Source organism: Fragaria vesca, linkage group LG3 (assembly GCF_000184155.1).
Source record: "Fragaria vesca subsp. vesca linkage group LG3, FraVesHawaii_1.0, whole genome shotgun sequence".
In the NCBI taxonomy this organism is placed as follows: domain Eukaryota; kingdom Viridiplantae; phylum Streptophyta; class Magnoliopsida; order Rosales; family Rosaceae; genus Fragaria; species Fragaria vesca.
In genome coordinates, this window is record NC_020493.1 from 27,293,568 (window position 1) to 27,319,936 (window position 26,369).

A 26,369-nucleotide genomic window follows, 5' to 3' on the forward strand; every position below is an offset into this window, starting at 1 on the left:
CCGCTCTCTCTCTCTCTCTCTCTCTCTCTCTCTCTCTCTCTCTACTTTGTAGTAGTGCTTTGATATTGCGTTGTGAATTGATTTGATATTGTGCTTTCAATTTTCATCAATTAGTTTTGCTTGATTTAACGTTCACAACATCAATTGGTTTCAATTATGTTTTCCTGAACCTAAATCATGTTTATCTTATAGCTAGAAGTTGTTGATTTTGCTTTAGATTACATGTGCACTGAAATATACTAATGCAATTCATAAAAGTTACTCGTACTGTTTAGGAAATGAACTCAAGCATTGTGAGAATTATGTGTTGACTGTGTTTGTTTAACAGACCTTTGTGTATTCACTTTGTTTTGCTCTTTATTTTATTATATTTAGTATGTTTTCGTAACTGTTATAGTGTTTTTACCATTATGTGGTAGTAGTTTTCTCGCACTGTGCAAGTACCTTTATATTAGACACTTATTGTTTTTCCTATATTATGAATTTGTAGTGACATAGCCATGGATGCACAACCATATGCGAGGTGGGGCGTCATTGGTCAGTTAGCATGTCCAGTGAGACTCTTTTGGAGGTTTATGCTGAAAAATCGATCGCCGTTGATCTTGAGGACGACACTTGTTCTTGCTATCACTAGTAAATCAACTCATTCCCATGTTCACACTCTCTTGCTGCCATCCAAAAAGTTGGAGATCAAACTGTATATGCATACATCGAGTACTTTCACACTTGCCAAAGCTACACTGAGGCGTACGCGCATGGTATTCAGCCAATACCTAATATTGACAAGTTCTATGTGGATGCACAACTACATCTGCAATTGTGTAGCCTCCCTTGGTTAGGAGGTCATCTGGTCGGCCAAAATCAGTTCGGATGAAGTCTTCTGCAAAAGGTGGGAAGAGGGGAGCAATCAGGTGTGGTCGGTGTGGTCAATTGGGGCGCCATAACAAAGCAACATGAACAACACCAATCTGAAGCCATGAGCATATGGAGTATATTTTTAGAACATAAGTAGTATCTTTTGGTTACAGATATAGTAGCTTTTGTTTGTATTGGCGGTAGCTTTTGATTTACATCTAATTAAGGCATTTGACAACACAAGGAGTAGCATTCTTTGACACAGAGAGTAGATTTGGAGTACATTAGGAGTGGTTTTTACATCTAGTCGAAGCTTTTTTACTTTGCCGTAGTCACATTGTGGAACTTTGTTTTATTCATATAGCTTGCTTCATTATATTGACCATATTCACGCATTCAAGTGATTGTAAATTTTACTTGTTATGGTGACGATTTGAAACCAACTTTGTCGCATTTTTTATAGTTTCAGTTTGAATATCTTTTTGAGACATGTTTAGTATCTTTTGATAACTGCTATTGTAGCTTTCTACAAGAAAGGTACGAAATGTGTATTCCATATTATGGTTTAGGGTAGCTTTCTGTTTAAGTCGCACAATATAAAAGTTAAGTATGCAAATCCTGTTTTAACTTCATAACAAACCTGAAATGAACATTCAAATTAAAAAAATTTACAAATACAAGAAAGCTACTACCAAAGTATAAGAAAACTACTACCAAGGAACAAGAAAGCTACTACTAAGGAACATAAAAGTTACTACTACAAAAAATTACTNTAAAAAAAAAAATTAGAATTGTTAGTCTTTGTGGTTTGAAGTCGACATCTGTTTAATCCTTTTGGTTTTATTTTAATCTGAATAGTCCTTAAAGTCACGATTTTTCATCCAAATAGTTCTTATGATTTTATTTTAATCTGAATAGTACTCAAAGTCATGATTTTTCATCCAAATAGTAATTCTGACAATTTTCTCAGTTAAAGGATGTAAGGATTATTTAGATGAAAAATTGTGACTTTAAGGACTATTCAAATTAAAATAAAACTATAAGGACTATTTGGATGAAAAATCGTGACTTTAAGGACTATTCAATTTAAAATAAAACCATAATAACTAAACAGATGTCGACTTTAAATCAAAAGGACTATACAATATTTTAATAAAAAAAAAAAGATCAGATACATTAACACAACAAAGACACATCATCACAGTTTCACAAGCAAGCTTTTCATATTTCACAGTATCACAGCCAGTATCACAACAACTACACAGTTGCCCTTCACAAAATCTACTACCAATGAAACAGAAAGCTATAACCAAGGATACGAAAAGATACTACAAATCAAAGAATACGAAGTTGTTCAAATAATCTTGCTGCTCCTTGTTCTGCCCTTTGGATAATCAAAGTCTTTTGCTTGTAGTAGTCTTCCTTTTCTTATTCTTGATTCGATCAACCATTGAAGTTCTCTTAACATACTTCTTCCTTTTCTTGTTCTTCTTCTCATTAACTGGTTCCTCTTCATTAACTGGTTCCTCCTCCTCATTAGTTGCTTCTTTCTCATTGTGACATAAAATGGGTGTAAACTTGCTCTATACTGTGTCTTTTTGTTTCTCTCTTCCTCCTTAATAGTTTCAACCATTATAACCTAAGCAACTATCAATAACACATGGAAGATGAGAGAGAGAGAGAGAGAGAGAGAGAGAGAGAGAGAGAGAGCTGCTTTTTAGATGAGTGTGTGTGGGTGGAGAAAGTGTGAGTGTGAATTAGGTTATGATGAGAGATGCGTAATTAAGTTAAAAGCTAATATCTAACATGAAAAGATATTTGGGCTGGACCTAGCTGGATTAGACTTATGTAAGTAAAAATATTTAAGTAGACTTATATAAGAGAAAATATCTCAAATAGATTTCTACGTAATTAGCCCGTTAGAAATCTTACTTAGGCCCAAAATAGGCTAAGAATCCATCACAAGGGCGAGACCGAAAATTTGATTAGAAATCCATGGTATATAAATACATTGCTCATTACCTTCTTTATTCTTCACCGCCGAAACCCCAAACCCCAAACCCCCACTTCAACTCCACAGCTTCGCGTATCTTCGGCCATGGGGTCAGGCATTTTTTTTTTTTTCTAGCTACTTTCTTTTCAGATAAGTGATTCTCTCTTCGTTTGTTTGTTGAAGATTTTGTTAAGGATTTGGTGAAGATGTATACCTATCTCTGCGATTTGCTTCCTAATTGTTGAATCGAAGTCTTTGGATTTGTATTCTGAGCATGTTAATGGTGATATCTCTTCGTTTGTTGAAGTTTTTGTTAAGGATTTGGTGAAGATATTATCTCTGCGATTTACTTCCTAATTGTTGAATCGAAGCTTTGGATTTGTATTCTGAGCATGTTAATGGTGATTTGTTGCTATGAAAGCTGATGCAATTTGCTAGACCTGAATTTTTTTTTCTCTGAAACCCTAGTTTGCCTACACTCTTGTTCAACTCTTCCTTGCTGCCTTTCCCAATCTCTTGTCTCTCTCACGCCTGCTTCTCTATTCTTTACCTTTGATTTTTTTTGTTTTTGTTTTGATTCTCAAACCCTAGCTTCATACTGTTGTAGGCGTGGATCTCGATGCTTACAGAGAGTTGGTGAAGGACAAGGGGGGGATGAGACATGGTACTAGGTTTTTTTACTCGAACTTAAACCTTAGCAGGATGTGTATGTGGGAAGAGGTAGAGAGGAATAACCGAGAAGAGGATATGAAGCAAGCTCTACATGAAAGGATAGCTCTAAATAAAAGCCTTGGGCAATATTGGGATAACCTCAGGAATGAAAACAAGAGGGCATTGGTTAAGTCTTGTTTAAATGCTGAGGATTTACAAAATTTTACTCGGGAGAATACTCCTGTTATTGAGTTTCTTACCAAAATCAACCCGGAGGTTATATGGGAATATACTTTTCTTGCATTTGAATTGACTTATTTTCAGTCGGGAGCTAGATTCTTGGAGATTGCTCAATCTGATACTCTCAATCTAAAATCCGAGAAGTTTTTCAGCCTTCTAGATGGAGCGAGTGAGAGTACATGGCTGTTAGGTGGAAGTCCTAAGGTTGAGCATGTGTTAGATCATTGTATGGAGGTTTTAAAGAATGCAGGAGATGGAGATGTTATCGCTAGCAGCTGTTTACGCATAGAACAAAAACTATTAGAAGGTTACATCCAAGCAGAGGTCGACAAGGATAAAACTAGAAACAGAAGGGCCCAGAAAAAGAAGGAGAGATATGCTGGACCAAAAAACCCACGTGTACAAGATATTTCTGGTCTGCTCAATACAAATACAGTTGACAACAGCACTAAGGGGGATGCAAAAATCCAAGATGTGGTTGTTAACAGTGATGTGGGTAATCTTGAGGTAGAAGCCAAAGTTGTGGGTGAAGCAAGATCTACTCAAATTGATGAATTAGGCTCCCAGACATTAGATATTGTAACTGGAATGGCTAGGGATTATTGTGCAACGTCATCAGAATCATTAATTTCAGAGGAAGCTCGGCAAGGTGATGGTGCCAGCATGTTTGAACCACTTGCTCAGCCTGATTCTGGAGAGGAAGATGAGGACCAGTCTGCAAAAGATGTATCAGGATCGGCTACTGCCAGAACCACGTCGCAACTACAATCATCAAATGCAAAGTCAAAAAAACAGGAAGCATCAGGTCCATCTTCCCCGTCACCAGGTGTGTTCAGCTCAGTAGTGTCCTCCAATGAACCGGGTGGGAGTTCAAGTAACCCTTCTGGAGAAGCTGCAGTTCCTCAAACTATGGCCATGGAAATTAGGGCCGTGCAGGATATGATGAAAAAGGTGAGCGCTGAAATTTGGGCATTTAATTATCTTGCACATGTCTATGACGTACCAACTATTTTCTGCTTAACTTGGTAAAGTAGGCTTAGTATCTTCTCCAAAACTATGCTACTGCCATTTATGCCGGTCTTCAAGTCATTTATTATTTGGTGAACTGGTATATCAATATGTTCTTTCTTGTCCCATTTCACATGCCTATATCATGGGAAGAGCTAAAGGTTCTATGTTGCATGTGTTATGGTTGTGTTTTGTGTAATCAAACCTTGTTTTCTTGTCCATTATCCTTTCTGTTAACTATGGCTTTTCATCATATGTGCAGCTAATGGATATGCACGAAAAATTGCAAGAGCAGATGGCAGTGATGAAGGCTATAGAGGCCGATAATGTTGCTATGTGGGTTCAGCGTCTTGAAGAGTTTCCTAAACAAGTAACTGGTCTGATCGATGACTTTGTAAACAAGGACTTTGGAGTCATGTTAGAGAAAAAGGTGAAAAATGAATTAGCTGATATTAAAGACGCTTTTGTTTGTGCAAACACTCCAGGTATAGAGCAAACTCAGACAGTACCTTGGCTGTATCTGATTACTGTCAGGTAAGAATTTTAGATGTTCTAGCATTTTCTGTAATAAAGTTGGCTTGTCTAATTGATGTGTGTGCTGCAGAGTGAAGTGCGAGATAAAGCAGTTAATCAATTGGAGAATTTGGTCGAATCAAAACTTGAAGCTACTATCACACAGTTTCGAACTTTGGCTAAACAAGTTCTTGAGGTATGTTTAATTCATAGTAATTTTTGTTTCATTTGCGAAAGAAAAATGAACACTAACTAATGGTATCTGTAGGATGCTCTCCGGTCTATCATGGATTCTTCAATGGCACCTTCCTTTCTGAGGAAATGTAGAGCGACGCTTGATCTGTTAGAAGCTGAATATTTGAAACGAATTGGTTCTGCCCCTCGGAAGTATCCTGTGCATACGAAATTGGTCAAAGAGTTAAATGTGTGTGCGCTTATAGTCGGTTCAGTTCTGTTTTGATAGTTTAATTTTTGACAACTCTTCTTTGCTTTTCTTTCACAAGTTATTATGCATTGGGTTTTTTATGTGTGACTTTGCATTCTGTTGTCATTTACAGCTAGCTTTGAGCTCCGCAATAGGATTGTCTCGAAATCTACATAGAGATTTGATTGCGGAACAACGCAATCTTGTGAGTGAAGCAGTAAAGGTGAAGCTGTCAAGGTTGGTGAGCGAATGCAAGTATGATGAGGCATTTAGTTGTGCTCTAGAAAGAGATAAAACTGATATCGGCCTTGTACCATGGTTATGTAGTCAGGTGTGATTTGATGATATTTTTGTGGTTGGTTATCTGACATAGTGATGGATTGTCAGTGACAATTGTTTGCATTTTGCAGGTTGATCTTCGGGACATACTGGTGGTGCAAGTACATATTCCTTTGAGCATAACTTCAATTCTAAAGCTGCAAGTACGTCTCGCTGAATATTATGAAATAAATCAGGAAGCCTGTGTACAGGGATGGATGGTTTGCTTGGAAATCGCCATGGACCGCATCCAACAGATGGCATCGATCATAACATCTTATCGAATCAACCAAGGCCGCCACGATCTCCAGTGCTAAGCAAGCTAGTCTATGTCATCGTATGCATGTCATTAACTGTGTATTAAACTATATATTCTTATTTTGATTGTGGTGGTATCTAATGATCAAGTCTTGATTAAATTACCGGTTTCAAAATTGTTATACACCATTTCTTAAACATTGTAGTAACGTTCATTATAAGAAAACATGAACACGTAACAAATTGCATTGGCATAATCGTGTATGATATGTCGAAGAGGCTTTAACATATAAATCATCAACGGGTACCTAGCCTCCAAAAACTGAATACTAATTCTGCAGCATATACCCAGTACTCATGTATGGCAGCTCAATGTCCAATTGCGAAACTATTCACAGAGCCAAACAAATTAAAGGTCCAGCTGTCCCTTATAAATAACTTCACATTGCAATTTAATGGAGGTGCAGATTAATAGGGAAAAACACCATTACGATATTTAAAGTCAAGAGAAGGGAACAACAATGTTCTGATAATTAAAATAAACTACAAAAAACAGGAGGACTCATCGACATCAGTTCAGTGGTACCACAAAACAAACCTCCTCGTCCCAAATATGGCTGGGACATCGGTGTTATCCAACAATCTACGTGTCTCCCATTCTGTTGTTCTCAGCAGTGACAACAACAAAAACAAGAACAAATGATTACATATTCTTTTATGTTCTCCCATTCTGCTGTTTTAGCAGTAATAACAACAAGAACAAATAATTACAACACGTGAACCAACTATAACTGTTGTTGTTACTTGCGTGTCTATGACGCGGTGCTCCTCCTTCCTTTTTTTTTTTTCCAACTACGGCGAGTGGTTTGCCTTTTGTCTTCCATGAACCTGTTTCCAGCAAGAAGGGCAACTGGTTCAGTAACAATTATGAGGGCCCAAATTTCAAGCAGGCTATACGCTCTAACCAACTTTTCTGGTTATATTTCGGCAAGTTCAGATATCTTTTGGTAGGGAACACAGAAAATATTATTAATGCACGCATTCATTCATAACAGTATAGTATAAACACCATGTTGCATCAAATGTATCACTATTTCCAATCAAGCTTTTTCAGCATTATAACCAAATTCAATAAAAGTGCTCAATTGGATTGTTTAGGAAGACTTTGGGTGGAGGAGGCGAAATTGTAAGTAGCTTGAGGGCACATAGATAAAAGAGAAGTACACATTTCATGGATAAAATTCTACCATAACAGCAAACCTATAGTTGAAACCATAGATTCGAAGTATATTCTTATCCATAGAACAAGCAAGATTCAGGTTTTAGTCTGCAAGTGTGGGTAAAATTTAAGTCCATGAAAACAATCATAAACATTTTATTCATCATAAATAACACTCTACTAGCACATGATCCTTGAAATGAAAACTCAACAACAGGACGATATAAGGAAGTTCAAGCTGCAATTCACCAGAGCAGATATTTTATAAAATGGAACAATTATTTCCTGAGAAACAGTCTGGTCACTCTAAAATGAGGAGGCAGTAACCAACTGGATAATTAATGGACCATGGTAACAAAAACAGACCAAAAGATCAGCAAGACTGCCATGTCCCTGACTGTCCATTGAAGGGTTTGGTTTAGACACCTATTTATTTAATTCTTAGCAAAGGCCAAGTGACTTGATGGAACATCCTCTTTTAAGTTCTTAACAGCATTTCCTACCATTAAACAAGAATCTCTATCTTGTCACAAAATGAGACCAATGTCAACTCATCAACCTATATTTTCAAATCTGTAGAATTGCAAAAATAAGGAAGTTATCTTATCCAAATTCTCACCTACTGCCTCAACAACATCAATTGAAGAAATACAAAAAAGATACGAGTAATTATCTCTCCATCCACATGATAACAGGCCTATATTTTCAATCCCACTGAGATGCCAAAAAGCTGCAAATGTGGATTCTACAACATGTGAGAGAGAGAGAGAGAGAGAGAGAGAGAGAGAGGTGGGGCATAAACAAAACTCGACCAACACAGCAATCAAAGACTAATGCAAACATCCTCCTAAATCTTAAGCTGAAAAGGTAATTTGAACATATATAATTCAACCCCTTCAGAACAGAATTAAAACACTCCAACAAGGTTAAAAAAATCTAGATATAATACTGACCTTCAAGCCAAGATGCCTTCGCCTTAAGACACAACCTGACGATCGATAGATTAAAAATGACATTACTGCTATTGAATCCTTGAATGCATAAATGACTGCTTTCGATTCCATCCTGCGGGACAATTATATATATGCGCAGTTGATAATTGAAGGATCAAGGCAGAATAAGCATATGTCGAACCAGAAGACAGAAAGAAGCATAATGCATATTACCATTCTTGTAATATGCAATTCTATTATGGCATAGGACACATTGCAACACCGAGGGAGGGAGGGATTATCATTCTTGTAATATGCAATTAATTTTACACATTTACTAACCTACCAGTACTAAATAGATTCTAGTATGGTAAATAAACTCTATCACATCACACGTTACACAGCTCTTCAAATTCCAATTGCAGTTTACCTAAACCACATATGTTTATGCTAAACTAAATGACACCGCACAACTCTGTTAGCAGAGTCAACTTTCACTTCGACCTTTTCTATTAGTTGGAAAAACGAAAAATATTAGTGATACTTATGAAGTTAAGAGACAGTTTTGAATATATATTCGGACACTGCAATAAGGATCAAATTACCAAAATTTTGATGGATGAATAAAAAGGGCTTAAAACTACTTGAATTTCGTAGGATGAACAACAGGGCCTATAACTAGTGTGCACTGTTTTTGATAGAAGCCCTATACCAGACAATCGTGCTGATTCAAGTATGATTCTAATTATAAAGATATAAACTATATGGGTCTCTGTATTGCTTTTTTTTGTTAGCTACCCATACTTGAAGATGCAATTTCAATCGTAAGTACATGGTGCAGATGGAATACACTTTTAAACACCCGCATCCCTATGAAAATGTTTGACAAACACAAACCCAAACACATTGTTCTTGCCTCTTCGGTGTCTGCAAGTGGGCTCCCTTCTGTCTGCCATGGACCTGTTTCAGGCATAAAGGGTAATAACCATGGAACCAAAGGCTTAAGACAGATTTAAAAATATTTATCTTTGCAAAACTTTATATACCGAGCTATACATGTAACTGAATTTACATCAGTATTGTCACATTCTAGAACCACCGCCATTCTAAATCTGCTATACAAAATCAATGCCACATGTTATGCATAAGAGAAATACTCGATATTGAATTCAAGTTTACCCTATTTTAATTCTAACATGCTCAAGGCATGCCGCAACTGGTTAAAATCTAAACAATGCAGATTACAGAGAAACATGTAAAACATCGAAGAACCCTAACAAAGAATCGTATGGAGATTTGAGGTTCTCCATAATTATATTGGCGCAACATAATCACTGCAAACTCATATGATTCAACAGAATTGCATTCTTAAGACAGCCATGGCGACAAAATTTTAAGCTAGATTTGACAGCAAAATCTTTCGAGCAATGCTGTAGCAGAATCACACATCACCCGAAGTTCAATTAGCTAATCACCCAACATATCTTTCGCTCTATGTAGTATATTACACCACGACTAATAGAAGTCATATCAGGTTGACAACATATCAGTAATGCTCTCGCAACCCATTCGATATAAGTCACTTCAGATCCGTAAGCTGCTCTTTTGGTTATGTCTAACAAATCGTGATATTGAGAAAGAGAAGGAACCTGAATCAGATTGTATTGGGTTTCCGGCGATGACTCAGAACTCCTGGCAATAAGCTTCGTCGCTAATCTCTCTGGGTTTCCGATTCCAGATCCGGATTGTGTCTTCCAATCCTTTAGAAATGATTCCACTCTTCTGTCTCAGCAACCTCTGCGTTATTTGTGTCTAGATGCAGAACTTCGAATCGATCGAAATAGTTGACGAAGGATAGAGACGCGGTTGGGGATCGACCTCGGGCGAATTCTCTGTTCTATCTCTCAGTAAAGCAGTGAAATCAGGCAGTTACCGTGACGAACATAAATTACTTAACTATCCTTTGGTTAACGGCACCGTCTGGTGTACGGTACATCGCCCGCAGTCCAGCTTTTGCCAACTTTCCACCCAAAAGACAAAAAAGAAAAAAAAAAAACTAACCCTATGTGCGCGCGCCTCGACAAACACTCTCTCAGTCCTTCCAACCCCAAGCGCTCCTGGCTCTCCCCAAAGCGCGCGTCTCTCTCTCTCTCTCTCTCATTCATTCCCTCGCGCCTCTCATCTCTCTTCGGTCTCTCCCGAAACACCCAGCTCTCTCTCTCCCAAAACACCCAACCTCTCTCTCCCAGAAAACTCCCGAGCCCTTAGCTCTCTCTGACTATATCCTCGCGAGCCCTCACTTATCGATCTCTCATTCAGCCCTAGACCATCTCATTCTCAGCCATCTCCCCCAATTACAAAACCCTAAACCCAAATTTCGATTTCAGATCAATTCTGTCCTGGGAGATGATGATGTCGCTGATGTCATCGCGGCAATCTCAGATCTGGAAATTTCAGTCCGGCAATGTCCTCGTCGTATGTGTTTGTCATCGTCAGAGATCTGGTAATTTTCCCGTCATGGTCTCCTCATTTTTAGTTCGTCATAGGATGAAGCCTAGAGCCAAAGGTTGCTGGCATTGATTGGACTTTTAACAGTTGGGGAGGTAGGCTTTAAGTTATACAAAGTTCTTGTCCATATTGAAGTTGTACAGTTTTCTATAGATACCATTTTATGCTTAATCTTTGAAGTAATAGAACGGTAGTTAGAACCTTGATGCTTTAAGGGTAATTTGCACGGTTGCATTTAATGTTTATTCATGGTATTTGTAGGAGTTGATTATGGTTGTTATCCAGACTTAGGTTTGACCTCCTTGTGGCAGGGAAGGTGAGAAGAACTAAACAGATATGTTTTTGATTTATAGGTTGTTTGCTTTGTTTTAGAGACATTGTGGGTGGAACTACTTCAACTTGGGTTAAAGCTCAGATCTTTAACGTGTTCAACATAAACTACTAGCTTGTGTCAATAAAGAGCCAACCTTTTAGTTTAGTTTTGTTTGTTTGCTTCACGATTTAAACATTGTGATCCTTATTTGGATTCACTTTCTTATGTACTATAGCTTCATAATTCTTTACCCATAATCCCATATCATCGCAAAAGTAAAACTTTACTTTGATTATATATGCTTATCTTCAAGGTTACAGAGCTCACTGAGTGCTTGTTGTTATTTAATTGTGTTGTTATCATGTGTAAGTTCATGACAGGGGTGGATTTAAACGGTGGGCTATATAGGCTCAAGCCTATACAACATTTTGGGGGAAAATCTCCCAAGTATGTGTATATATACTTGGTTGGCTTCTTGTTAATCCATTATATTGTGCTCGAATGTCATACTTGAGTTGATAGTTGGCTTAACTATTAATTGTTAGTTGATAGTTCATAGTTGTACATATACTGTAAATTTCTTTTTGATCGAATGATAGTTGCAGCTAGTGTTTTGTCTAAAATATATACATACGATAATCCTAATACTGGTGTTGTATCTATGGTTGGGAGTAGGGAGTTCATTCAAGGGGTGTCTGAAAATCTTCTTGAGACTGCACTCCCAAAGACCTGGTGGACGGGTTCTTGTATTGTTGGGAACTTGGCAAGCATAGGAGGATCTTCGGCAGTCCTGTTGAGAATGATTCTGATAGGGAAACTGGTGTTCTTATGAATGCTGATACTCATGTCTTGCTCAATGTGAAGCTTGAGCATACTGGAGATCCTAGCTATCTTGGATATTGATTCATATATATAGGTAACTCAAAGCATAATTCAGTTCTTTATATGCTTTGCCTTGCTAACTGAGATTTTGACTAGTCTCTTGACTCATGATTTACTGACTGTACTCCTATGTTGGAGACTTGGAAGTTTGGTTTGTTCACACACCATGAGAATATTTTAGGTGTTTTCATGTTGTTCTACTAGTTTGTTTCTTTACAGCTTTTTACTTTTTCATTCAGGGTGACTGGAATAGTGCGGGTGCTCACTACAGCTACATGTAGCTCCCTGTTCAATTTTATTGTCAAATTTGACTGCAAATTGTGCTTATAACTAGAGCCAGAGTGTTTTATGACTGTAGATCATTAAATTTTTGAACTTGTACATATCAGTACCAAGTCAATGAGAAATGATGGTGGGTATGAAGTAATCAAGAAGGCTATTGACAAAACTGAGCAAGCGATAGAAGGAGCACATTTGTGCTTATGGAGAAGGCAACGAGAGGAGAGTGACCAGTCAACATGATACTATTGATATCCACACTTTCTCTTTGGTATGTTAAACAATCTTAGTTAGCTAAATCTATTTTAACCTCTTTGCGGTGTGTATCAAACTTGGCAGAAGTTTTCCATATATTCTTATTTAGTTACTAATTTCATGACAATTCGTCCCAACAAATCACATGGAGTGGAAATAGGGGAGCATCCGTTTGTGTTGGTCGTGATACTGAGAAAGAAGGGAAATGTTAGAATGTCTTTGTATTTGTACATGATATCTAGTAATGATCTATAATATGCATTATAATTATTTTTCTCTTTACAATAGATGTGCTTACTGATGAACATTGGCATGAGAGTGTCTTGGTGAATTGTGTGGTTACAACTTACAAGTAAGTTGGTTCTTTGCGATGCTGGATATCGTTCTTATTTCAGACTACACTCATGGTAATCTTCTGCTCTTGCACTTTCATATCAATCAATCTAGCTAGCATTGATGAATGATGTTGCTCTTACACTTTACCATATCTGTTTCAGAAAGTTCCAACCATTAGGAGTTGAAGTGCACATTGTAAAGTGTGTTTTGTTGTGGACATTTGGTCTGCAAGGTGGTGTTCTTTCCATGCTGCATCCTTTGTCCATGCCAATACATATTGTATAATGTTACCAAGAGCTTACCAAAGAGAATAATGCACAAGAACGCACAATGTGATGTTGAGATAGGCATTATGTTTTACTTGTTTCGAGAGACACACAATCAAGATAGCTAGGAAATATAACATATGAATTTTCAATCTTTACCTTTGTAATAGGTCATCAACTTATTGAACTCAGTTTCTATACAGTGGAATTGAAATCAATCTGTAGTCAATGTTTATTGTTATTGTATTTTTTTTTCTTTCTAAATATAAAACTGGATTCTAGCAATAATAATATATATATATATATATAATTAAAAAGAAATTAAGCTGAAATTTTTCACTAAAACCGACTTATGTGTCTATATCAGATAACAGGTCTAATAACAATAATTGTGTGATTAGGTGTCACACAACTGTTACACAAATTAACTGTGGTGTGAATGTATGTTAATACGCTGTCGACATGTGTTGACATTTTATGGCTGTCGACAACAATCAGACACGTTTCTACAATGCATCAGATGACACGTAAAAAAACAACGGTAACTTTAACAATCAGACGATGTTTTTTAGCCGTTGTCTGATGCAATTTTTGTGGTAATGAATACCCAACTCGAATTCACAAAAAAAAGAAGAATCAACATCAGAGTCGAAGTGTTGAATCCAAAACCCAACAGCCATCTCTCTCTCTCTCTCTCTCTCTCGCAGAGGTCAAAGATGCATTGGTTGCTTTGAAAACCCAGAACCCAATCAGAGAGAACTCAGAGAAGCAGTGATGGGTTTCTGAGAACTTAAAGCAGAAAGAGTGAAAGACCCAATCTCTTCTTCTCATTCCTTTTAACACGTTTTGTCAAACGGGTGGGTTTGAGCGGGTATTTAATGGGCGGGTTTCGGGCGGGCTCGCAGCCCGCGGGCCAAATTGCCAGGCCTATTTATGCAAACTGTTTACCATTATCACTTTAAACCGATAATTGAGAGAACCCCTGCGGTGCCGCGCCGACCAAACCGGGTTGATATCGATTTTGCAGGTATTTTTTTCCAGCTACTTTCTCTTCAGATAAGTGATTCTCTCTTCGTTTGTTGAAGATTTTGTTATGGATTTGCTGAAGATATACAGCTATCTCTACGATTTGCTTCCTAATGGTTGAATCGAAGCTTTGGAATTTGTATTCTGAGCATGTTAATGGTGATTTGTTGCTAAGAAAGCTGATGCAATTTGCTAGATCTGATTTTTTTTTCTCTGAAACCCTAGTTTTTCTACAGTCGTTCAACTCTGCCTTGCTGCCTTTCCCAATCTCCTTTCTCTCTCACGCCTGCTTCTCTATTCTTTATCTTTGTTTTTTATTTTATTTTTTATTCTCAAACCCTAGCTCCATACTCGCTCATAATTCTGTATCATCATAGCCTCTTCTAGCTCAACTGTCATTGGGGCTGGATGTTTGGTCCGGCTGGTTCTGAGTCGATCCGATCCGAATAAGGTGGTTCGGATGGGATCATGATTAATTAAAATGTGGCTTCTCTTGTATAATGGAAGTTCGTATTCTGATCGGATCCTGAAAAAAAAAATGTAAACTGTTTGATTGAACTAGATCTATAGTAGGTAGTCAGATTGTTAGGGTAATGAAAAGATTAAACACAAAATTGACTAAGAATGTTACCCCGTTGGATTGTTGGTGGTGTTTTGGATGTTTGGAGCTGTTTGTTTACCTTGTTATTGGCTTGTTGCAGCTTGTTATTGTTGAGAATTGCAGTAGTTTGCTTGAAATTTGTCAATACCTTGCTAAGTTTGAAACTTTGAATTGCCTTGATGCTTAATGCTATTTTGTGTCCAAGTTGGTATGAACTTTTGGATTTTTTTATTTTTTATTTTTTAAATGGCTTGGAACCCAGCCTAGTTGGGAGGATCCACTTATTTTATTAAATATAATATATTGCTGCAAGGAGACATAAAACCTCAACCCGGAGCTACATTTAGATAGATAGCTAATATCCTCATAGAGAACATTGCAGGTGTCTTATCTAACCAAACATCATCAAGGAACCCAATACTAGCAAGGTGAGCTAACCTATGGGCCGCACTATTTGCTTCTCTGAAGATGTGCTGAATTTGGATGGACTGAAAGGCTTGCATATAAGCCTTACAATCCTCTATCACTTGACCCACCTCCAACAAATTCTGCTCCCTCCAACAAACCCTAAACCCTAAACCCTAAAACCGTATACCCTAGGGCAGTAACTTAGAATATTGGAAATATGTTTATTTATTTTTTTTTTTTTAAACATGAAAATGGTTTGAGTTGAGACTTGAAAAAGTTGTATGGAAAATTGGAATTGGTATTATGGAATCGCAAAAAAAACCGAGATCTAGGGATGGCAATAATCCCTAGTGGGTAGGGTAGTTTGACCCTAATGGGGGAGATATACGGGGGATAAACAGGTAACAGGATGGGGATGCCCAGTATTTGGATTCTTAAATCGGGTAGGGGGCGGGTATGGTATTTTGATATTCGTCCTCATCCCCACCTATTAAGGATGGAAATATTATTATATATAATTTATTAATATAAATATATATTTATGTAAAAATCTTTTTTCTAATTTTTTGTGTGATTCTCTTCATAAATATTTAAAGAAATCTTTTTTTTATATATTACTAGCCTTTTACTCGTGCATCTCCGTGCAGATACGTGGATATATAAAATGGGAGAAGTTTAACTTGAACTGCTCCACTTGAAATGAATATGATTATCTTATTTCTTAGATAACTGCTCCACCAAAAGCGGGAACAGACCACATCCTTTTTTCTCTCCATAAAAGTCTAGTGGTGTTTTTCTCCATAAAAGTCTAGTGTTTTTTTCCTCCCCGTCCTTTTTTGCTCCATAAAAGTCTAGTGGTGTTTTCCCCATAATAGCTTATGTTTATTTTCTTTGAGAATTTTCTATTATCTTGGTTTTCAGGTAATTCAAAAAAAGGCTTCACCATGACACCAAAGAGGGTGCCTGGCATTCTAATAGTAGAGATTACTGGATTGAATCATGAAACTTATTTATTTTGGTATTTGATATTAATTTCATACTTCTATATTTCGTACTTTATAAATTAATTTATTACATAATTGTTGATGGGGATCAGGACGGGTATGGAAACGTAATCCCCAAAAGGTATGGGGACGGGGAATCCCACTATTGGGGCATGTATGGGGATGCGGAATGAACTAGGGTATGATTATGGTCTTTTAATCCCCTGACCCTACCCTCCCCGTTGCCATCCTTACGGCAAGATCCGAACCGTTTTTTTTTTTTTAATCTAGATCCATTCGGATCATGTGTTTAAAAATACATAATCCGAACGGCATAAATTAAACGGTTCGAATCATGGATCCTATTTTTAGAAAATGGATCCGATCCGAACACAGCCCTATTAATTGATATTAGCAGAACTATCATATGTAGAGAGCAAAAGGTTCTATGTTTGCATGTGTTATGATTATGTTTTGTGTAATCAAACCTTGTTTTCTTGTCCCTTATCCTTTTTGTTAACTATGGCTTTTCATCATATGTGCAGCTAATGAAACTGCTTGAAGGTTTCGCTGACATGGAAAAACAAAATAAAGCTGTTTCTGATGCTCTGGTGGTTGAAGAAGTTGAGTATAAAAAGAAGAAAATTGTACAAGATGAAGTATCTTGTGTGCTCAATCTTCGTATCCTGTTCAAACATCCAATCCATCCAATACCTCCCTCTGAGATTTTAATGGCTGCTTCTTCCTCCGAAAATACAAATACAGTTGACAGCAACACTGCTTCTTCATTATATGAGCTAATGGAACTGCTTGAAGGTAAACCTGAACTGATTGAGGGGGATGCAAGAATCCAAGATGTGCTTGTTAACAGTGATGTGGGCAATCCTGAGGTAGAAGTCAAAGCGGTGGGTGATGCAATATCTATTCAAATTGATGAATTTGGCTCCCAGCAGGAACTCCAAAATGGTGTTTCAGAAAATATGGAGAAGTTCTTTTGCTCCCAGGCATCAGCTCATGGAATTGAAATGGCCCGGAATTTCTGCGCAATATCATCAGAATTTTATACTACAGAGGAAGCTTGGCAAGGTGAGGGTGCTAGCATGTCTGAACCGCTTGCTCAGCCTAATTATGAAGAGGAAGATCAGGAACAGTCTGCAAAAGATGTATCTGGGTCGGCTACTGCCACAACCACGTCGCAACTACAAACACCAAATGCAAAGTCAAGAAAACAGGAATGGAAGAATATGCAAGCATCAGGTCCATCTTCCCCGTCATTAGGTGTGCTCAACTCAGTAGAGTCCTTCAATGAAGCAGGTGGGAGTTTGAGTCCCCCCTCTAGAGAAGCTGCAGTTCCTCAACGTACGGCCATGCATGATCTGGTAAAACAGGTGGGCATTTAATTATCTTGCACATGTCTACTCACGTACCAATTATTTTCGGCTTAAGTTAGTAAAGCAGGCTTAGTATCTTCTCCAAAATTATGCTACTGCCATTTAAGTCGGTCTTCAAGTCATTTATTATTTGGTGAACTGGTATATTAGTATGTTATTTTGTGTCTCATTTCGCCTGCCTATATCATGGGATGAGCAAAAGGTTCTATGTTTGCATGTGTTGTGGTTGTGTTTTTTGTAATCAAACCTTGTTTTCTTGTCCAGTATCCTTTCTGTTAACCATGGCTTTTCATCATATGTGCAGCTATGTGATGAGGAAAGAGAATACTTGCAAAAGCTGAGGGCAAAGGCGGCTACTGTCTTAGATAGAATAAAGAAGGAAGAAGCTGAAAAGAAGAATAAAATTGCAAAAGATGAAGTATCTAGTGTGCTCAATCTTCCTATCATGTTCAAACATCCAATCCCTGGGGATGCGAGAATCCAAGATGTGCTTGTTAACAGTGATGTGGGTAATCCTGAGGTAGAAGTCAAGGTTGTGGGTGATGCAAGATCTACTCAAATTGAGGAATTTGGCTGTCAGCAGGAACTCCAAAATGCTGTTTCAGAAGATACGAAGTTCTTTTGCTCCCAGGCATCAGATCTTGGAATTGTAATGGCCCGGAATTTCCCTGCAATATCATCAGAAATTTGTATTACAGAGGAAGCTCGGCAAGATGATGGTGCCAGCATGTCTGAACCACTTGCTCAGCTTCATTATGTAGAGGAAGATCAGGAACAGTCTGCAAAAGATGAATCTGGGTCGGCGACTGCCACAACCACGTCGCAACTACAAACACCAAATGCAAAGTCAAGAAAACAGGAATGGAAGATTATGCAAATATCAGGTCCATCTTCCCCATCATTAGGTGTGCTCAACTCAGTAGAGTCTTTCAATGAAGCAGGTGGGAGTTTGAGTCCCCCCTCAAGAGAAGCTGCAGTTCCTCGACGTACGGCCATGCATGATCTGGTAAAACAGGTGGGCATTTAATTATCTTGCACATGTCTGCTCACGTACCAGTTATTTTCGGCTTAAGTTAGTAAAGCAGGCTTAGTATCTTCTCCAAAATTATGCTACTGCCATTTAAGTTGGTCTTCAAGTCATTTGTTATTTGGTGAACTGGTATATTAGTATGTTAATTTGTGTCTCATTCACCTGCCTTTATCATGGGATGAGCAAAAGGTTCTATGTTTGCATGTGTTGTGGTTGTGTTTTGTGTAATCAAGCCTTGTTTTCTTGTCCAGTATCCTTTCTGTTAACTATGGCTCCTCATCATATGTGCAGCTATGTGATGAGGAAAAAGAATACTTGCAAAAGCTGAGGGCAAGGGCGGCTACTGTCTTAGATAGAATAAAGAAGGAAGAAGCTGAAAAGAAGAAGAAAATTGCAAAAGATGAAGTATCTAGTGTGCTCAATCTTCCTATCATGTTCAAACGTCCAATCCATGGGGATGCGAGAATCCAAGATGTGCTTGTTAACAGTGATGTGGGTAATCCTGAGGTAGAAGTCAAGGTTGTGGGTGATGCAAGATGTACTCAAATTGAGGAATTTGGCTGCCAGCAGGAACTCCAAAATGCTGTTTCAGAAGATAAGAAGTTCTTTTGCTCCCAGGCATCAGACCTTGGAATTGTAATGGCCCGGAATTTCCCTGCAATATCATCAGAATTTTGTATTACAGAGGAAGCTTGGCAAGGTGATGGTGCCAGCATGTCTGAACCACTTGCTCAGCTTCATTATGTAGAGGAAGATCAGGAACAGTCTGCAAAAGATGAATCTGGGTTGGCGACTGCCACAACCACATTGCAACTACAAACACCAAATGCAAAGTCAAGAAAACAGGAATGGAAGATTATGCAAATATCAGGTCCATCTTCCCTGTCATTAGGTGTGCTCAACTCAGTAGAGTCCTTCAATGAAGCAGGTGGGAGTTTGAGTCCCCCCTCAAGAGAAGCTGCAGTTCCTCAACGTACGGCCATGCATGATCTGGTAAAACAGGTGGGCATTTAATTATCTTGCACATGTCTATTCACGTACCAATTATTTTTGGCTTAAGTTAGTAAAGCAGTCTTAGTATCTTCTCCAAAATTATGCTACTGCCATTTAAGTCGGTCTTCAAGTCATTTATTATTTGGTGAACTGGTATATTAGTATGTTATTTTGTGTCTCATTTCACCTGCCTATATCTTGGGATGAGCAAAAGGTTCTATGTTTGCATGTGTTGGGGTTGTGTTTTGTGTAACCAAACCTTGTTTTCTTGTCCAGTATCCTTTCTGTTAACTATGGTTTTTCATCATATGTGCAGCTATGTGATAAGGAAAGAGAATACTTGCAAAAGCTGAGGGCAAGGGCGGCTACTGTCTCAGATAGAATGAAGGATGAAGAAGCTGAAAAGAAGAAGAAAATTGCAAAAGATGAAGTATCTGGTGTGCTCAATCCTCGGATCATGTTCAAACATCCAACCCATCCAATAACTCCCTCTGAGATTTTAATGGGTGCTTCTCCCTCTGAGAGTACAAGTACATGGGCAGCTAATGGAACTGGTTGGTGGTAAACCTGATCGAACTGCTTGAGGGGGATGCGAGAATCCAAGATGTGCTTGTTAACAGTGGTGTGGGTAATCCTGAGGTAGAAGTCAAAGTTGTGGGGAAGCAGGATCTACCCAAATTGATGAATATGGCTCCCAACGGGAACTCCAAAATGCTGGTTCAAAAGTTCTACGTTGTTTATTATTAACAATTATCCAAAGTACTAATTTATTGATGACAGTTAAGAATTTCTAGACCTTCATGATCATTTACTTATTGTTTGTAATGACTGGATGTATTGATTAGGTATCTCGGGTGTATTGTAGTATTGTATTGTAGTTTAGTATTTATATTTTTTTTTTATCATATATTACAACTTCGTGAGTCGAATTCAGTGTTCTATTTATTAATAAGAAGAGATTATGCCGTTAGACCAAATGGTATTGGGTTAGTAATCAGATCTTTAGATTTAATGCTGTTAGATCAAATGGTACTGGGTTAATATTCAGATCTTTTGATTTAATAAGAAATGTTGTATTTATACAGATTTATATATTTTGGATACTCATAGATTTTAAAACTTAAATTTTTTAAGGATTTTTAAAAACAAATTATAAACTAGCATGGACTCATGAAATTCGATAAACATTTTATGATTCATCATTCATCAATATAAACATGCAACTTAAGTAGATAAAAAACAGTATAACATGAAAACTTCTCAAATTAAGCTCCGTATTACATATTATGGAAAAGAAATAAAGGATTCTTGTTGATATGAGATCATTTTAAAAAGCCCTCTGACCTTTCTTTTTTCTATTTTTTAATAAAAACAATTTTATCATTTATAATCAAATAGAGGTTACAAAGTGATTCGATCCGCAGTTTTGTGTTTAGAGGGTGAATATATCATTGGAGTCGCTAATGGGTATGACCCTCGTTACAAAATTCTGCTGACAAGACTAAAGTGAATATGTTTTCAAAAAAGAAGAATGGTGCTAGCATGCCATGTCCTTAACTTGCCCAAATATTTGGCAAGGGAAGGGGTGTATCTGTGCCATTCTAGCTTGAGTATCAATGAAATTGAAGTATGATTTTACCTGTCAAATTTGAATAAAGGATACAAAACATAGAGAGCTAGATTATATTTTCCAAATGTTCATTACATAAATTTGAAACATAAACAAGCAAATCCAGCAAATGCCATTGACCTAATTGCTACAGAGCTCGGCAGCTTCCCCTTGTCCATCCTTAGGTATAGCGCTTCGTATAACGGTTGGTTAATGACAATCAAAACCACACATAGAAGAATCTGCAAGAACATTGCCTCATAAACTTCTGCAATGCCCTTTGTTCCAGTGATTGCTTCCTTCACAAACCAGGCAAAGCAGTATAAATTGAGCAATGCAAGTGTTGCAAGCACGACGAACATTGGAGACGAGCTCCCGAATTCCATGATCTCTTTCTCGTATCGTTCGGACACATCTTCATCGGACACCTTCACTGTTATTACAAATCCTGAATCAGTGTATCCAAGGTTGTGTACAATGGTGTCGATGAAGGCAAAGAGATAGGAGGTTGTTCTCTGGTAAAGCCATATACGTTGTTCGTTCCACCAACCTAAGCTCGTTCCTCCACACCACCGATACTCCACGAAGCTCCCAACTGTTCTTAGTCAATTATAACATACGCAAATGGTATGATCCATCGGCTTGAAATCTAATCCCACAAGACAAAACTTGTAATCAGAAACATGCATGCATGTAAATTGTGACAAATTATAATGAGAACTATATATACCTGAGGAAACAAGGATGTGCCTCTAAGGAGGCTAAGTGAAGGGAGAATCGAGTAGATTAGTGTTGCCCAACAATTAGCTGCCCATAGGTTGTAGCGAAGGTATCCAAGTTGATGGCCTAAACTAATCTTTCCGTGGCCATACCATAAGACATTGAACTTAGAGAGAGTAATCTGAAGGTTCCCCTCAGACCATCTCTTATGCATCACAAGTGCATGAAGCAATGTGGTTGGAGCTAATCCTAAGAAAGCTTTTCTTGTTGGATTGCAATGCACTGATTTCCATCCTCGGCATTGGATCGATAACCCCGTTATCACATCTTCGACGGGACTCCCATATTTCAATCCCATCTGCAGAACATTAAGATTTCTTTGCTCAATTTTGAGTACTGCTACATTTTGAAAAATGTGTGTGGTACGTTAATAGAGAGTGGGATACCTCTTTTCCCCATATAGTGTTCTCTTCAAATGTACAACTTGCAAGACTCTTTGATGTTTCTTCTAATTCATGAATGGCGATTTCTTCTCTTCTTTCTTTATCCCATTTCATCATTTCACTCTTACATCCCTCGATACATTTCTTCCCACAAAGAGTTTCTCTTCTGTGAAAGCAGCCACTTCCAATATATAACATCCCCCCATAATTATCCAGACCATGGCCTTCCACCTTCATGCAGTATATACCAAAACAATAAGAAGTCCAATAAATGATATGATATGAAACAGTTAATCGAAAATTTTGCTTATAATATCTCCATGATCATATATATAACTCACCTCATTAAGAACTCGTAATGAAGCGTATAATTCATTCTTAGTAAGGTTGTCGAAATTCTGCGGGAACTGTACGTATGCAATCTCATGGCCTTGTTCTTCATCCATCAAGAAGCAAAGTGCGTCCCTTATGGCCATGGAGTTGTTCGAATACATGTCACAGTCTACATTAAGAAGTAACTTCCCATTGCTAATGCTCGATGATACCCTAATCTGCATAATGAATTGTCCTCTGTATATATACAAATTTGTGATCGTTTATTTGTATGATTGCAGTTGAATTCCTCACCAGTGCATTCATAGCGCCAGCTTTGAAGTTATGGTGAAATTGGGGTCTCTTCTCGCGAGCTAAATACACCAAAGTTGGCAACACACGCCCTTCGACATCTCTTGCATTTGGGTCTCTCCCATCAATTACTATCTGCGAGAAAAGTTCAATATATGAACTAATTTAAATAGGGAAGTGAAATCCATATTCTTTAAATTGTAATCCACACTCGCACCTTCTATTTTTTGTAACTTAAATTTTGTTTAGTGACTTAATTTTTATCTTCTTATGAAAATAATGACTAAAAATAAAAAGTGGGAGTATGGATTATAATCTGGAGAGTGTGGATTTCACATCCCTTTAAACATCTAGCACTAAAGTGAGTTATTTAATTAGTTAATACTTGATATAAATTAAAATATCAAATTCTCATACGTACTTGAAGAATTGTGTCATGGTCACGTTTTGATGAATATGAGTCCCACTGAGAAAAACCATTACGTTTTGATCTTACTTCTTCCGGAATCCGGCCTAGCTTCACTGCATTTTCAATTTTTGTTGCCATGTCCTCGTATAGTTTCTGCATCAATATTATTTGGTGACATGAGAGCTTAAGTATGTAGTAAGCATTGTAAGACCAAAAGAAGAAGAAGAAAAAAAGTAGTTACAAATGCAACACAAAATAAAACAAGATATAACGGAGTAAGAAATGTTTCTTGTATGTTCTTTTGGTGTTACACTGCTTAATCCAATTTTGCAGTGTTTTGAACGTACTTCTTCTGAAACGTACGCGGCCTAGCTTTAGTGTGTTTTTGTCTTTTTGATTCTATTCTCCATGTTCTCGTATAATTCCTACAAACAATAATTTGATGACAAGAGAAGCTCAATTTGTAAATATGAATAGGGGTTCTCAAAAACAATTTTCTATAAAAACAAAAAAAACAAAAAGAAAAGAAAAAAGGAAGCTCATCAATTATTCCACGACCAAATAATTAAGAGTACCATGCATGCATGAGAGAATCGAAAAAAATGTGTGAGAACTGAGAAATGGAGATAAGCAATAATTAGCAGGTAACTCTAAGCTAGTTGATTCAAAAGAAATAACCATGCATCCTTCTCCATTTTTCCACTCTGATTATGATTAATTACTATTCCACAAAGACATCCATATTATATTTATAAACGTCATAGTCATATGTTAATTACTATATTTTGATCATGACCAAATTGGATCCGACCAACTTATCTCATTCTTCATTTGCATGAATAAAATACGATAAAGAAAGTATAACCTTGATGAGAGCCAAATCACCAGCCTGATTCTGATTTTGACCACCAACTGCATCAGAAGCTGTTGAGACGAGACGAAATAAGCAGCCGGCGACCTTGGTTCCACACTGTACTTCTTGCAATAGGGTATCCAGTGCTTAGCAAACTCAGCTGCTTCCAGTAGAGCATAGTACGTTAGCTCTGAGCCGCCATCATCGGAGAGATACACGCTGAGCTTCTCCGGTGGGTAGTCGTAAGCCATGACGGACAAGACAGTGTTCATCACCTTCATCGGCGGCTCTATGATCGGATCAGCTGTGCACACGAATATGTCCACCCCCGGCAACTCTTTCTCATATCTTAATTTTCCAATTTAATTAACACACCCTCATAAGAAAACCACCTTAATTATTACTTTGTAAACTCTGTGAATCTTGGAATTAAGTTGATGCATACCTTTGAGAAAGCCTGTCCTTGAAGGTGTGCCTGTAGACGAGGCTCCACCGAGCGGCCTGAGTGACGAACCAGTAAAAACTGAACCATAACTCGGCAGCGAACAAGCACATCCAGCCAAATCTTCCATCTTCTCCAGCTTTTGGTATGTGAGTCGCTCTATATACCCATATCAAACATATACCAACAAAAACAGACACTGCAAATAATCTGTATAGGAATCTTCCCTTTGCTCTCGTTGTCTCAAACAGCGGAAAATATATTTCCGGTTCCATTTTTCAGCTCTAATTGCTCGTCCTCTCTTTCTGTGTATCTAGAATGGTTTAGTAATGGTGAACAAGTCCTTCATATTTTCGTTGTAGGTACCAAACCCATCAAATTTGCAACTTGTAGTCTTGAATATTTATTATTGTTTAGTAATGGTGAACAAGTCTTTCGTATATTTATAACAACGTTGAAAACTAATATTACTATTTTAAAGACCAATATTACTATTTTAAGGATTCATTTTACAACTTTAAGACAAAGTTAATGCATGACATGCATCAACACACCATAGCCTTACCCCAAAGGCATATAGTCACGCTAAATATTTAATATTGACGCTTTATCTTGAATATTTATTATTGTACTATAAAATTATTCAACGTCATAAAACAATTGTTAAGGTACTAAGGTCATTCATTATATATGCCTACCCTATAAATATGATGTATTGTACTGTTCATCAGTTAGTGAAGAAATACAAGATGTAGACTCTAAACCTCTTCTACGTTCTTTACTCTTAGTTTTGCACTTTCAATTCAATAAATCGTGAATCCTTTCAACAACGTGATAAACAAAAATACGGTTCGACTCAAATGGTAGTTATACCAATTTTCCCCCTCTTAGATCTTCTCCATTTTTTTTTCGTTCTTAATTGGAAAATAGATGTTGATAAATCTGTTTGGTTCTTAGTTAGTATGAATGTCACATTTCAAGTTAGTAAACGTGTCAGAAATTCAACTGTATATATTATATCAAAACAACAACATGATATGAAAACACGTACTCCATTGGTTAGCATATAATATGTCCGTCCACGAACATATATAGATAACTTGTTAGTTACTTGATCGTGATGAAGCGAGTAAGCCATTATCTCTAAAAATAATTATTATGAAATTCGTAGTTGTTTGAAAATGCAGTCCTTGTCTATACTTTAATAACAAGAAATTTGTGATTCATTACATGAATCAAGTATAATTATCAGTTGGCATGGATCAAAATTGAACATCTCGATCGGACGAAGAGATCATGACTCTTATATGTGTCCAGACGTACACCAGAGACTTTATTTGACTTTTCTCCACTATATATTCTCAATACATTCTCGTTGAAGCTGCCAAAAGCTTAAGCTTAATTTCCACACACAACATGAACGTCATAGATGACTTAATTCGATGTGGACGACTTTGATCAATGATACACGCTGATCGAGCTAGCTTCTCCAAAGCTTAATGTATCCAAATCGATGATTTGCAGATTTAGAGATTGAATTAATGCATGTGTACCCTAAAAAATGATCAAAATAACAAATCACATATA

At 37.4% G+C, this 26,369-nt stretch overlaps 2 protein-coding genes, 1 non-coding gene and 1 pseudogene across 4 annotated transcripts in view; 2 read left to right on the forward strand and 2 right to left on the reverse strand.

Moving 5' to 3' along the window:
* The window catches only part of LOC101295505, a 47,035-nt gene extending 40,599 nt beyond the window's left edge, over nt 1–6,436 (forward strand). The window contains exons 14-19 of the mRNA XM_004296281.1: nt 3,550–4,690; nt 5,010–5,252; nt 5,352–5,456; nt 5,529–5,684; nt 5,818–6,015; nt 6,095–6,436. Of these exons, the coding sequence (XP_004296329.1) occupies nt 3,550–4,690; nt 5,010–5,252; nt 5,352–5,456; nt 5,529–5,684; nt 5,818–6,015; nt 6,095–6,319 (2,068 nt within the window). The 3' untranslated portion in view covers nt 6,320–6,436. The remainder of the gene's footprint in view (nt 1–3,549; nt 4,691–5,009; nt 5,253–5,351; nt 5,457–5,528; nt 5,685–5,817; nt 6,016–6,094) is intronic.
* A 294-nt stretch (nt 6,437–6,730) lies between these two features.
* On the reverse strand, nt 6,731–9,509 carry LOC101300706. Its single transcript, XR_184335.1, has 2 exons — nt 8,433–9,509; nt 6,731–7,148 (listed from the first exon to the last, which is right to left on the reverse strand). It is a non-coding gene; the product is annotated as an uncharacterized LOC101300706 (transcript).
* Nucleotides 9,510–13,980: 4,471 nt separating this feature from the next.
* On the forward strand, nt 13,981–20,659 carry LOC101292878. Its single transcript, XM_004295139.1, has 5 exons — nt 13,981–14,277; nt 16,814–17,656; nt 17,964–18,674; nt 18,981–19,691; nt 19,999–20,659. Exons 2-5 carry the CDS (start codon nt 16,817–16,819, stop codon nt 20,245–20,247), a joined length of 2,511 nt encoding a protein of 836 aa, XP_004295187.1. The 5' UTR covers nt 13,981–14,277; nt 16,814–16,816; the 3' UTR covers nt 20,248–20,659.
* A 680-nt stretch (nt 20,660–21,339) lies between these two features.
* Nucleotides 21,340–25,078, reverse strand: LOC101294344 (annotated as a pseudogene). The gene is made up of 9 exons (XR_184330.1): nt 24,786–25,078; nt 24,427–24,688; nt 24,353–24,382; nt 23,496–23,640; nt 23,082–23,209; nt 22,796–23,005; nt 22,458–22,685; nt 22,022–22,369; nt 21,340–21,940 (listed from the first exon to the last, which is right to left on the reverse strand). The product of XR_184330.1 is annotated as a cellulose synthase-like protein E1-like (transcript).
* Nucleotides 25,079–26,369: the final 1,291 nt, after the last annotated feature.

Excerpts from the sequence above, each read along its gene's own strand:
- LOC101292878 (XM_004295139.1), top strand. The coding sequence starts at position 16,817 with ATGAAACTGCTTGAAGGTTTCGCTGACATGGAAAAACAAAATAAAGCT. Across the intron at positions 17,657-17,963 it reads TGCATGATCTGGTAAAACAG|CTATGTGATGAGGAAAGAGA; the intron begins GTGGGCATTTAA and ends TCATATGTGCAG. Across the intron at positions 18,675-18,980 it reads TGCATGATCTGGTAAAACAG|CTATGTGATGAGGAAAAAGA; the intron begins GTGGGCATTTAA and ends TCATATGTGCAG.